The sequence below is a fragment of the Hyposmocoma kahamanoa genome, unplaced genomic scaffold, assembly GCF_003589595.1.
Source record: "Hyposmocoma kahamanoa isolate Upper Pololo Valley unplaced genomic scaffold, ASM358959v1 94, whole genome shotgun sequence".
Classification (NCBI taxonomy): Eukaryota; Metazoa; Arthropoda; class Insecta; order Lepidoptera; family Cosmopterigidae; genus Hyposmocoma; species Hyposmocoma kahamanoa.
Genome location: NW_020654878.1, coordinates 3,510,193 through 3,524,770, shown reverse-complemented (window position 1 = coordinate 3,524,770; position 14,578 = coordinate 3,510,193). Strand labels below are relative to the sequence as shown.

At 34.5% G+C, this 14,578-nt stretch overlaps 2 protein-coding genes across 2 annotated transcripts in view; one reads left to right on the top strand and one right to left on the bottom strand.

The window, feature by feature from the left end:
• Positions 1 to 1,272: 1,272 nt before the first annotated feature.
• On the bottom strand, positions 1,273 to 10,428 carry LOC113238019 (zinc finger protein 493-like). Its single transcript, XM_026474744.1, has 8 exons — positions 10,122 to 10,428; positions 8,673 to 8,803; positions 8,142 to 8,274; positions 7,069 to 7,236; positions 5,428 to 5,559; positions 4,457 to 4,611; positions 3,129 to 3,685; positions 1,273 to 1,853 (listed from the first exon to the last, which is right to left on the bottom strand). Coding segments are annotated over exons 1-8 (1,584 nt in total). The 3' UTR covers positions 1,273 to 1,852.
• A 1,141-nt stretch (positions 10,429 to 11,569) lies between these two features.
• The window catches only part of LOC113237845 (elongin-B), a 131,954-nt gene continuing 128,945 nt past the window's right edge, over positions 11,570 to 14,578 (top strand). Inside the window, exons 1-2 of the mRNA XM_026474538.1 lie at positions 11,570 to 11,636; positions 11,758 to 11,851. Of these exons, the coding sequence (XP_026330323.1) occupies positions 11,634 to 11,636; positions 11,758 to 11,851 (97 nt within the window). The 5' untranslated portion in view covers positions 11,570 to 11,633. The remainder of the gene's footprint in view (positions 11,637 to 11,757; positions 11,852 to 14,578) is intronic.

Here is a 14,578-nt window from a genome sequence, read left to right as displayed (position 1 = left end):
CCTGCGCAAAATTTAAAAAAAAACATGAATAAAAAATTTCGGTAGATAAAACATAATTAAATGTAGTACTAATTTTTTTTTTCAATAAGTTTCGGAATCAGTCCTTCTATCAATCTTTAATAATCTATAAAACATTACATCAAGCATCAAACTTTATGTGAATATCGTTAAGGTACACTTTTCATTGCAGTATAAGCAAGAAAATTATAGCGTAGTGTAATTACGGCAATAAATTTAGTACAATTCGAATAACTTCGAAATTTGAAATTTACTAGTGTTGCAAAGAATATTCGGTCAAACTATTCGCCCTGTTTTCGCACGAACGAAAATTAGCCCGAAAAATCAGTTACGACAAATAATTTTGTACAATGAAACAAAAAAGGGATTAAAATTTTCAAGTTTATTATTTTAAATTTATTACTTCATGAAAAAGCAACTGTTTACTGTTCTACGTCAGTTTGGTAACATGTAGAACAGTAAAAAAAAATATTTTGTCTAATATTCATTTATTTCTTCCTCCTGTCTTTCGACATTTGGTATTCGGCCGACTAAGGCGAATACCGAGTAGTAACCGAATATTCGTTGCAACTCTAAAATTTACACATTTATGCGAATACCACATCACTATATATGCAATTCCGAGCTCTCGCAAATATCACTATACAATGCACTCGTTTTTCCAATCATAATCTTAACATACAATCATTTCAATGCATACAATAAAACTACAACACGACCTTACCACTACCCGTCTTGGACGTAAACAACTTTGCATAATGTATTTGAAGCATTATTGACTAAGTATAATTATTATGCATATAATTATTTTAAAAAATCCCTTAATATCCTATAACCAGAGGTCCATTCTCTGCCTCTACCTATCCCATTGGCCAAAGGCGTCATGTAACCTCTATAACTATATCTCGCAGTCCTTTCTTTTCGTTTTATCAGTCATTCCCTTAAAAATACACATGCATAATATATACAGGGTGATCTGTAAAATACTAAGAATCTTACAGGACTTACAATCTTATATTACTAACATCATAAACAACATTTTGTATAATTTCATCAGGTTTTTTGGCGACCTCAGTGGTCGAGTGGATTGCACACCAGTTTTCATGGTGTCGCCATCTCTGAGCTCCCGGGTCCGATCCCCGGCCGGGTCAATATAGAAAACTAACTTTTCTATATTGTCTCGGGTCTTGGTGTTTGTGGTACCGTCGTTGTTTCCGATTTCCAAAACACAAGTGCTTTAAGTACTTACTTTGGGATCAGAGCAATGTATGTGATGTTGTCTAATATTTATTATTATTATTATTATTTTACATTCATAAAAAATAATATTTAAACAAATCGCTCTAAACGGTGATAACTCTGTGTAAAACGCTGGTGCGGGTGCGGGTTTTTGGGGGAGAACAATTGCACATTTGAACTTACTATCTTACTACCAAATATACATCTAAAGTGTCAGACAGTACAACAAAAACTTACAAGTTTTCTTTTGGTAAGTTTATAATGTTTTGTAAAAAGTCATGGGATAAAAGTTGTTAATTATGATGTTAATAATATTGGAACTACTGGGAATAAACGAATAATGTAGTCATGCGGGTTGTTAGGATTTTACAAATACATTATATTATATTTTATTTGAATTATGTGCAGAACAAAACCATTCTAATGATTGTTCGTAAATGTTAAAATCTCACTGCAATGCATGTATAAGCACCGCTTACTTACTTTTAATTTGACATACGCTATGGCGCGCAAACAGTGAGATACAACCCATCATAAGCTCAAAATTCAACTCCGTATACTAGCTACCCCAATCAGCCTTTAAGTTTGTTGAGTATCTGAAATAAAACGTTTACATTCAATACCTAACTTTTTTATATACATATATATACAAGCAGAGCAACTCAAGCCTGTCCGGCGTGTCAATGCCTATACGTCTCTCGCGGCGTAGGGTTGTCACATTATTATTTTAGTTGTACCTACAAGTTGCAAACATAATTTGAAAAAATTAAGGTATTCATTACAGTATTATTCTCGTGCTATATTGATGTAACTTTTTAAATAATATCCTCGGGCCTTTTTTCTTCTCATTGCCGACTGTCGCTGAAATGAGAAGAAAAAAGGCCCGAGGGTTTTATTTCAGGCATTGTAGTCAAGTTAGCCTGCATGCAATCATACTGTTAACGTGCAAGCGAGATGAAAAACTTTGTATGATTTACGAACTACGACTCGACTTAGGACGCCCTCAGTCTTCGACTTCGGGCTTCCAAAAGACTGTCGTACGTAATTCCTTATTTATCGCCCTTAATACACAATGTACTATTGTTAAATGCAGTATTTACGTATTGGTATTTTTATACCAGCATTGCGGATTGGTATCTCGTTTATGGGAGTATGATTATGAAATAGAAATGAAATGCTGAACAATTCTGAATTCGAGACACTCTTGTTGAAACAACCATAAACACAACATTATGTCTAATATTTTATGTCATTTTTAAACACCAAGCGAACGCTTAAACTCTATAATGAAGGGCATGCGACAACCCGCGCTATGCAAGGCGAGTGCACCGCGAGATTATGTCAATGTGTGCGTCCGTACACGGCGCGCGGCGGGCGTGCACCTGACTTACCTTACTTGTCTTAATAATTATACTATGTTATACATTATTAGCAATAGAGATCCTTGTGAAAGAGTTCATCCAAGGAAATACTGCCACCTTACCTATTTCTGCCGCCAAGCAGTAATGTGAGCATTACAGCGTTCCGGTTTTGAAGGGTTAAGGTGCTGAAGAAATTACAGACACATGGGACTTGTCAACTTATATCTCAGGGTGACGGGTTCAGTGGGAATGTCTCTCAAATTTTTGCGATTTAAAACTCTGAGAGGGTACTGTAACTATTATGGACACGCGTGTCGCTTACCACCAGGTGCACGACTTGTTCGTCCCGTCACTAAGTATTACAAAAAAAAACTGCCGTTAGGTGTAGCGGGGCGCTCTAATTCAAAATTGTACACGGTTCGGACGCCATTCCAAAAATTCGGCCTTTTTTTGACCAAACCTCGTACATCACCTTATTTAACGCTTTGTGTAATGCTACAATGAACTTACCAGTTGATTCCAAGCTTCATCTTTCTTCTCCAATGTATTTCTGGCGCCTTCTCTTCCTCTCCTCCATTGTTCTCCAACTTATCATAGAGAATATTTTTATAAGTCTCTATGTTCTTCGGCGAAGGAACACCAATATCTAAATGATTTAGAGTAGTTTTTGTCTCTAGTTCAATAATTTTCGTAGGGTCTATAGGAGGTAACCCTGTTTCCTTATTGCATATCAAAGAATTTGCCCTGCGAATTTTGTGTACATATTCTGGCACAGGACTTGTAGTCTTTCTGTCCGTACACGTTCCTACTATTACACTATCTCTTGCGTTATTTGCTTGGAGAATGTACGATGTATCTATGACACGCTTCTCAGTGTTGTTGTCTACTACTGGTGCATCTATAACTGTGTCGTCTGAGGTTATATCGTCTACGGTTTCTGTTGCCATGTGCTGTTCTATGACTTCTAGTGGTAATGGAGGCAATGGATTGAGAAACTCAAGTTTCTTTTTCTCGGAGACTTCATCAGTGAATTTTTTAGGGTCATCCTCCGATTCTGCATGACCATTCTGTTGGGATAGAAAAAATAATAATTATAAACTGCATGATTATTATATGGTTCCAAGATGTTACAGGTGCATTTCTCATTGAGATAGATTCAGGGAGTGAGTGTAGGGAGAATCAAAATTAAAAAAAATGCATTCCCTTATGTAATATTGTTTAATTATTATTACTGTGCAATGTTAGTTATTTTGTGCGTATGGCAGCACATTCATATGTTATTTTGTGTATCGATTTCGACGAGCCAAAATATCTGTCAATAAGAGTCAATATTTATGTTTTCACTTTCACTCATATCACATTATTGTCACTTTGAACAAAAACTTTCAATTCGTAATTATTGGAATTTTCAGGATAAACTCCTTTGTAATTTGATTTAAAGTATGGAATATAGTTCTAACTTTCTTCATCACTATTTCTTTCTTCGTATTTTCTTCATAATATACTTAGAATAAAATTAATTTATTATATATTAATTATATTAATATACATAATATATTAATTAACCTGAAATACAGGAATTTCCTAGTTCAGGTACATGTGTTATTTTTACATTAAATCGCATAAGTAGTCTTTAGTTTTCTCTGTACATTATGTTACTGAATAAACAATTTTATTTATTTATTTATTTATTTAATTTTTGCAAAAACTGTACTTGTAACTTTAAAAGCCCGCCATTTTTCTTTTTAGACACTTTTCTACTAAGACCACCGGTCTCGGTCGCCAACATCGGAGTGCTACCTTTAATTAAAGGCAGGCGAAGCGGTGATATGACTGACCTCAAAGCATGCGGCGGTGACGGGAGCTTCTTCACGGACAGCGGCCATTGCGGGAGCGAGACCCGGGTGCGAGTGGCGGATGTGCCGGTCGAGGTTGTCCTTCCGCCGAAAACGACGCTCCACCTCGCACGCTTTGCAGCGGTACGGCTTCGTGTCTATGGTGAAAGACCTTGTGTTAAGGCAAACTAGCGGAGGAGAAGCGGGAAAACTGTTATGCTAGATCATGTTTTGGGTATTTACTATTAAGAGTCTATTCAATCTCAAATGGCTTTGGTTGATTCTGCATAACAGTGGAAGTGTGGAATCAATCACTGGAAAAAATATACAGTAATACGGTGTGAAAACACGACTCCTACAAATCTTCAGGATAGAAACAAAAACATAAACTTATATACAGGGTTACAGGAAAAGTCGTGCTAGATCCGTTAAGGGCGTGGAGTACTCATCATTTCTGACTTATTTTACTATGAAACACCCTACCCTAAACTTAACCCTTTTCGAGATATTTGACTTTTTTTTTTTTATTCAAAATTGCCGATTTTTAGGCTACTAAATTTAATTTTGTTTATTTTGTGTGTCTTATTATTATAATTATTGCATTTTTACATATGCGATAAGATGCTTTAGGACCTCAATCATTAAAATAGTGAATAAGTTAATTCACAGGACACGTATAGTATACGATATACATTTTTGAAATGGCTTTTAATTTATAAGAATATATGTATATATATTCCTTGTGATTTTTTTGTGTTAATATAAAAAATACGTGTTTTCAATTTTTTTTGGTGGTAGCTTAAATTGTTTTATCTTGCCTAAGGGCGGTGGGCCAAAAACTTTGAGAACCTTTGATTTAAAATTAACAGACTTGGTGCCTAGAACAAATGTAAGACAAAATGGACATAACATGCACATTACACCATGCTACCGAAGCTAATTTTTGTGTCATAGTACTAACTCGTTCTACGTACCAGTATGCACTTGCATGTGACGTCGCAAGTCCTTGCGCGAATAGAAGGCCTGTTTACACCGCGTGTACACACATTTGTGCGCGCGCAGTTCGCGGCGCACCGTACTGTCAGGGGCTGGAGACTTGCCCATGTCTGTCGTAACAAATATTACAAAAAATAAAAAAAAATAAAACAAATATTTATTGTATCGAATATCACGATTGTTTTTACTACCACAGAACAATAAATACAGAAGTGCTTAGTGGGCATAACACGTGTGCCAACAGTACGCGAAGTTCAGCAAACTTGATCTCAGTCAGCCACTTTCGCTTTGAACATTATGGTCCCTCAAAACTTCGCAAATCGTGAAATTATGCCTTCCTTTGCTACTTTGGAGTGCAAAAATATGCTGGTATAATACTCGCAGCTATAATATTATCTATGGCGGTGTTTCATAATATCATCGTTTATAAATTTACTGAATGTTACGTTTTTTTACTACCACGATATTCAATTATTTCTTTGTGAAATTACTCCTCTATGTCGCGGTTAGTTTTATTTTCTTCAATTTTAATGAATTTTACATTTTTTGTTTATCGTAATAAATTTTTTGTTATAAGAAACGAACAAAAACTATATACCCCTGCAATATGGTCGACTCTTCGTGAAAGAGTTCTTCCAGGGGAGTACTGCCACCTTACCTATTTCTGCCGGCAAGTAGTAATGTCAGCATTACTGTGTTCCGGTTTTGAAGAGTAATAATAATAATAATAATAATTACTTTTTTTAGTAACTAAAACTAGTTCTTTGCGATTTAAAGCTCTGAGTGGAACTGCAACTGTTATGGACAGACGTGTAGCTTACTAACAGGCGCACGGCTTGTCGTCCCGTCACTTAATATTATAAAAAAAAACGAAAAAAAACTTTATACGTTTTTACACGGATTAATTTTTAATTTTAGTCATATCCAGTGTTCGTAATTGAGTGAGTTAATTTAGCTAATTATATATAAAAGACATTCCCCTTTACAAACTTCGGAACTGATTATATTTGAAAATTTTTTTTTTTTGAAATTTGAGTACATTGGCGTCTACAAATTATTATCTCAAAACATTATATTGTAGTTATGTTTCTATAGGTAGTTACGTATTTAAATACTTTAGAAATTTAAAAAGTAAACATGAGACAACCTATACTTTGGAATGTTATGAAAAAGAAATTTTGTTCGCATTGATGCGAACTGATGAATGCGAATTGATGAAATGGGTATGTCCATACTAAGAAAACGTTAATACTTTAGGCAAATTAACACCCTCAATACCGAAAACTGGTTATAACGTTTTGAGTTTCTTAATTATTTCTTACCTTTTAAGCTAACGGCTCTATAGCGAATGCTCAACAAATAAATAAAAAGAGACCAAACAATATTTTCCACCATTTTTCAATATGGCCGCCATACAAAATTATCTCATTGGTGGGAGAAATTAAAGTCAAAAAGCAGCGACGCTAAAGGCCGATCCTCAGTGGGGGACGGCTTGGGGCGCTCGTAGACAGGCTGAGAACGGAAGTCCGTTCGGCCTGTGGCTCTTAATTAAAATTCAAAGTTAGTTTGATTGTCGCCGCATTGTTATACCAGAATGATTATAAGACTGACCAACTTACTTTCATGTTTAATAACATGTTTCCTAAAATTGGAGCTGTCCCGGAAGCGCTGGCCGCAAATCGTGCAGCAGTACGGACGCTCTTCGGTGTGGGTCAGCGCATGTCGACGTAGTGCTGTAGAGTTGCTGAAGCCCTTGGTGCACACTTCGCAGATGTACTTTTTGTCTTCTGCGATTAAAACAGGGCATAAAACACACAAAATAATATTCCCATACAAAATGAAAAAACATTCTCAGTGCCAGTTATATATTTTTAATTCGCTTTTTAATAACATTTTTATTTATTGAGCTTTGGCTACAAGGCAATATATTAAAAAAATTACAACTGTAAAACTAAAGTTACTTAAATTAATCGACTAAACGTAAATACCTACAACAATGCAACAAATAATAACAAAATATAAGAAAATATTTACAAATGGCCAAAACACAAATTGAAATTTTTCAACAGTCCTTGTACAGTTAGGGCGCGTGTACAAGCTAAGAAATTCGACGTCACAGAAAAGATGAGAATGGTCTTGGACACGACAAGAACTTTGTCGGATCTTGCCACGACAACATGTCGCGTCTGTTGCAGACGAGAAAATGATGAGCATGCACACGATACGAATGCTTTCGCAAAGACGTGTGTAAGTTAAAATGTGTCAGTGCATTAAGAGTCTTCCAGGTAGCTGTCATTTTACTACCGACTGTGGGAAAAAATATGTTGTTGTATGTATGTTGACTACTAAGCAACACCCGGCCACGCGCATAAACGTTCGTTTAGTGATAAGGCACCTCGCCCCGCCCCATACAGTAGCGGCAGAGCGCGTCGAATCGGGGGTAGACAATATTTCTTTCTTGTCCGGCGGCGCCGAGGCAGTGTATCGAAGTTTCTTAGCGTGGACATGCGCCCTTAGGCAAATTATCGTTAAAATAAAAATTATCCATGCACTTTTTTGTTTGAAGTTTCGTATGGCACATCTATTTTTTGACTTATTTTGAGGCAGGTGTAATGTTTCCGGGTCGGTCACAATTGGCAGATATTTTTGTTTGAGGTACAATCATAAAATTGTAAAACAAAAGTAAACTAACTGGAATGTTTCATACTATGACGCATCATCTTACTCTTCTGAAAGAAACTCTTCCCGCACACGTTACATGGAAACGCACGGTCGCCGCTGTGCACCCGCATGTGGTATTGGTAATACGACATGCTAGTGAAACTCTGGAACAATAATTTAAATTGCAATATTTATTATTACTGAATATTATGATGCTTTTACTACCATGACATACGTTAATTTTTGTGGAAATACTCCCTTAATTTGTTGTTATTATTATTGAAACAAAGGTCGAACAATGACAAAGAGAAGTTCCTTCGATCCAACTGGACTTGAACCAGCGTCTGTTGTTGTTGAGAAATGTTTGTGAGGCCTACACTTATTTCTGAAACTAGTATACTAAATGTCTTTGAATCCATTCCATGAATCCTTGTTGGAAATTTGGATTTGTCACACTGGGCGAAAACTGTTTCTTCGATAACACTACTTTTGTATTCTAGCCCTTTAAGATAAAAATGCGAGGTGGCTCGAACTAGGTGTCCGAAAGCATATTATACTATACCTTATTGCACTCTGGGAAAGGACACTGATAAGGTTTTGTCTGTCCGTTGCAGTAAGCATGGTATGCCACCATACTGCGAGCATGGAACTTCTTATTGCAAACTAGGCATTTATAGGTTTTCGTTTTACCAACTATAAACAAAAAAATAATAGATTAGTTGTGTAAGCATTATTCTCTTCTACTGAGAATAAAACATTGGTAGCATAATCTACCGCCTCCCAAGCAGAGGCTTCGAAACTGGGTTTGCACCACTGAGTTTTTCGGAGTTTAAATGCGAAATTTGAAATTTATTATGAACTTTTCGGTGTAGAAAAACCTCGTGATGAAATCTGGATGTCGTAAACGTATGAAGTCTGCAAACCATATGTAAAGAAGGAGGGAAAATAGCAGACAAGCTACTTGATGGGAGGTAGTCAACATCGCCCATGGACATTCGCAACATCAGATGAGCTGCATATGCTTTGCCAGCCGTTCCTTAAAGCACTCCTCATTACAAAAACGGTAGAATACACACAGAGAGCCAACGTCTCTCCATAGGCTAAGGGGCTCCAGGGTGGCTAAGTATGGCCTAAATTCTCACTTGAGAGGATACCCATGCCCAGCAGTGGCACATATAAATGGGTTGATGATGAGATGAGATGGAGAGAATTCATGCCATGGTTTCAATGTTTTCCTCAACTTGTTTTGACACACTGGTTTTTGTGGTGTCACCATCTCTGAGGTCCTAGGTTCGATCCCCGGTCGGGACAATGTAGAGAAATTACCTTTTTATATTGTCTTGGGTCTGGGTGCTTGTGGTATTGTTATGGTTTCCAATTTCCATATAACAAGCGCTTTAGTTACTTACTTTCGGATCAGAGGAGTGTATGTGATGGTTTCTAATGTTTTATTTATTTGTTTTATTAATTGGCCATAATGTTCCTTTGTATTGTATTGTGGAGATAAATAAAAATATTTATTTATGAGATTATATAATAATAATATTTTTATTTAAATAACAATTATACATAAAGTTGCAATTTCATTCCATTCCTTCTCTATAAACAATTCATTATCGGCCTTTGGCTGAGCAAGCAACAACCCCTGAGGATGCCTCAGAGAGAGGCGAAACAAGTGCCAGGTATACTTATGTGGTAGTTGGTCTGACTCATGATTAAAATTTATCTATCAGTTATACAGTGTTTTCTTTAAATGGGACAATATGGGGAAATCCAAACCATAGAAAATATAAGGAAACTGTCTTAAGTCTTGTCAAGTGTGAGTCGTCCATAAAAATTAATACCTAACTCTAAATGTAATATACTTTTTAAACTAAAAATTAATTCCTACTGCATCTTTCTAAAAAAGCAAGTGCCTGTTGTTATACAATTTATGTTCTCACTTGTTTTAAAGTTTTTCTTTTTATTTTCTTGGCTTTATGAGGTTAGCGTTTCAGCATTTTTAACTTACCTATTTCAACCTGGATATGAGAGGTTTCAGGTTTCTTTTTCTCTGTTTTAGCAATTTCTGGACTTCTGTTATTATCTATGTTAACGTCATTAACGCCGTATTCCACCGCTAAAGTTTTACTGACATCAAAATCTGAGCCATTACTAATATCATCATTTATTTCATTTTGACATGCTATACAACCAGATTTCTCCTGGAGAAGGCACTCCATACATTTCACATGACCACAACTCTCTGTCACTAGCCGGTTGTTGGTTGTGTTTACGTCCTTTTTATTGCTACAGTTTACACAAATTTGGGAGTTCATTTTGCAATAACAAACTTAAAGGTTATATTTTTTACATTAATTTTTTTTATCTCATACAAACAGACTTTTGTTTTTTCGCATTTTATGATATAAAAACACTTATTAAGATATTGTTGCAATTCGTTTTACTACAATTTACATTACAAAAGTATGAAAAAAATTACTTTTATCTTCCTCTTTGTAGCACAGACGCATAGGTTCAAAATCAACATGTCAAATTTCCAAAAGCTACTTTCCTCATAATAAAATTATAGTACGGATAAACTTTATGCAAATAGGTCATATTGGTTTTAATTAATTGTTTGCAAATTTTTTGGCATATTTCAATTTAAAACTTGTGTAGGTCAATAGATTAAGAAATCAACTCGGGTAAGTAAACTTTATTTGGTTTTTGAGCAATTCCCTGACGCCAATGTGACATTACCCGCATTTGGATATATTTTTATCAATTCGTTAGCTCGCGCCATGGATTTATATTTTAGAGCATGGAAAAAAAAGATTGAGGGTCGTATTCCAGAACTCTACTCAATACTCAAGTCAGGACTTGAGTATTGCAGTGAGCACTGAAAATCATTCTCAAGTCCTTGCCATTAGGGTCGTATTTCCTGTGCTTGAAATCATACTCAAGTCTGCTCAAGTCCTGACTTGAGCATTGATTAGAGTTCTGTAATACGACCCATATACTAATTCTGTGGCTCACGTCATTATAGATTCTACGCGTATCCAAAATTCGTTTTTTTAAAGTGTATGAGCAATCAATTGATGTAATACATAAACTATGGGAACTATAGATTTAGTACAGTACTTGTATATTAAATCTGTGATGGGAACCATTAAATAATGGTTTCCATAGTTACTTAAAGGTTGAAATAAACATTTTTTCCATCCTGTAAGGGTTAATGTTTTGAGTAATAATCCTACAGCACAGAGTTTAAGCGTAACGTGATGCTTAAAAGCTTTATTAAAAAGATTTCAAAGAAGAAATTATACCACAAAAATAAAATTTGTTATCGTTGCTATCTAGCGTTTAAATGTTACGCAAAAACGCGATTCTCTATGGCCGAGCCAACTTTTTAATTTTTTTATCTGTGGTATGGTCAGTTGTCAAGTCAATTTGTCATTGAATTTTAATTTCGTTTCGTACGCCTCGAAACGATTTTTTACTGAAAATAAATACAAAATAGTTTTGTAAATATAAATCCATTATGGTGAGTATTTTTTGGAGAAAATCTATAATACATTGATAAAATATTGTTGTGTAACGGCTGTGTTAGCTAAGCAACTGTGTTCCTTTAGACATATAACCTCAAAAATGGAATTTGTTTTCAGGATGTCTTTTTAATGATTAGGCGAAAAAAATTAACCATCTTCACAGATGCTAAGGATACAACGACCGTCCTAGAACTGAAGAAAATGATAGAGGGTAAGTGCGTTTTGAATGATTTGAGAAAAATCTATTTTTAGTCGTGAAACAATGTCGGACGTATTGCCGAGCTTTGGTTGTTTTAAGTGGTGTTATTGCTTTCTTACATCGACGACAAAGTCAATAGATAGCAATTAATGATAGATAGTGCGATATCGACTTGAATAAAAGTAAAAAATAACCAATTTTTTTAGTAAATCATGGTATAATTTGTTCACAAACAGGGCGCCTGTAAAACCAACAATACCAACAACTTTATTGTGTGGGTAGATGTTGAAGTCTTAATTCTCATAAGCTTAGCGATAGTTATCTCTAAATAGAGTTTAATAGATTCTTAATAATCAACATGCAAATGTACACATAGTTCATTGTTTATTGTAAATGCTTTAATTCAAGAATAAACTTTAAAAGTCACCCTTTATTTTCTCTCAAAATTGAAACTTAGATAATGGGATTTATAAATTAAATTAGCATAGTGATTTACTTTTGGAAAGCTACAAAAACTTTATGTTGATGGTTTTTTAGCATTGAAGTGATCTTCAAAAACACCAATTAATAATGAAGTAAAAAATAACTGTTTTTGTTTTGGCCTCTGTTTGCGAAAGCTGCTATACAAAAGTACCAATCGTAAGTTGTAAATATTAACTGGCTCTGTGGCCGAACGGTCATTGTGCTGGTCTACCATGCAGAGGTCTCAGGTTTGATTCTCAGGACGTGATAAATATTTGTATGACCTACATTTATTTGTCTCGTGAGTATGGGTGTAATTTATGGTTGTATATTTTTTCATGAATGAATTAATGAAATATTCTTTATTGCACATTAAAATTACATTGACAACACAGAACAGTAGTGTAAGTATCACAGAGTAAGATAAGTGTACAATAGGCGGCCTTATTGCTAAGTAGCAATTTCTTCCATGCAACTTTAGGACATAAAATAAATTTAACAGTTGGAATGGGGGGGTGCAACCAAAGAATATCTTGTAATTAGGTTATAAATAAATACTCAACTCATCAAGTAATTATATAAATAATAATATGAAATACATACATTATTAGAATAAATACACAAATAATAATAATATACTTGTATATATACATAAGAATACTTAAATACCTTTGTAGGAATATAAAATAAATAGTAATAATAATAATAAGATACATATACAAAGGAGATTATAACACTATGCAAAAAGAAGAAAAATTAGGGAATGGAGAAAAAAAAAGACCTAGTAGTTAAGAAAATGTTCCTTAACACAATGTTTGAAGGGAGAGAATTCCATAGACGGATAGCAGATATAGTAAACAAGTTGGAGTAAAAATCAGAGGCATGGGCATGTTTAGTATGAGTGTATTAGAGGATGTACTCATACTAAATTTTTATATGCGTGGCATGCACAATACAGGGTTACCTTAACGTGGGTCTGTGAGTGAGTGTGTTATATTATTATGTACCTGTTTACACAGAAAAGGCAGTGAAAAAAATATTTTTTAATAAGGATTATAGCAAACCATTTGTAAAATAAGAATAATTATTATTGTTAGCCCAAGTGGAAAGCACAGACCACAACCAATGGACAAAAACTGTCAGAGCGAGGAAAGTCCTTCATTTCTATAATACTGTTGGCCTTAGCTCCGAACTGCAAGTAGTAGTGATCACAATAGATCAGTCAATGGTCCCAGTGATGAGAGACAGCATAGGCCCTGAATTAAGGTCACCCTTATAATAATAATTATAATGCATGAATGAATGAATTAATGAAATATTCTTTATTGCACATTAAAATTACAATGACAACACAGAGCAGTAATATAAGCATGACAGAGTCAGCCAATGTACAACTGGCGGCCTTATATCTTGTAATGAAAAAGGGTTTTAGATAAGTACATTACTCAGCAATTACTTCATTACACGCAAAATAGGCGCCTTGACGTCGAGTTGCGGACACCAGCCCGTTACACCAAGTACCAAGTACTCAGCAATAAAGTAAATAATAATAATAACCTATATGTATATAGTCCCACTACTGGGTACAGGCCTCCTCACACAATAAGAGGGTTTAGAGGAGGAGGTGAGAAACTTATTTATCATCTATTTAATTTAAAATACTTCAATGGAAATAAAACTATTTTTTCTGATCTTAATTTTTTTAAACAAATTATCAAAATGATTATTGCTCTTTATAGGATCCATATTTACAGATAACTGAGATGGTATTCTACAGTTAACCTTGACCACGAGATCTGTAAAGAATCCAAAATATTGGCATATTTGAAAAAGCAAATATACGGGATTTAGATCCAAAAAAATAATTTCATTTTCAGTATGTAGCAATGTGCCCAGGCGATTATTCCATAAGTATAAGAGATATCAAAAAGCTTTAAACTGATATCGAAAGTACATTACCTAATGAGTATATCGACATCAATATATTTTTTAAATAAAACTAGAAATATCCTACATTTTAACATTAAACACTCGCCATATATTTCATATGAAATTCGTAGAGGCTTTAATTGACCTACTTTAATTGGTAACAATAACTTTACAGATAACTAAATTGCTATAAATAAGGTAATAAAACTATCTTTAATTGAATAAAAATATAATGGCATAGTCTATTATTTGGTCAAGTGCGAATTGTCCATAAAAATGTATATATTTTTTTTAAATGCTTATTTACTCAGTTTCATGTAAAGATAATTTCATTGTATGGGACGAAAA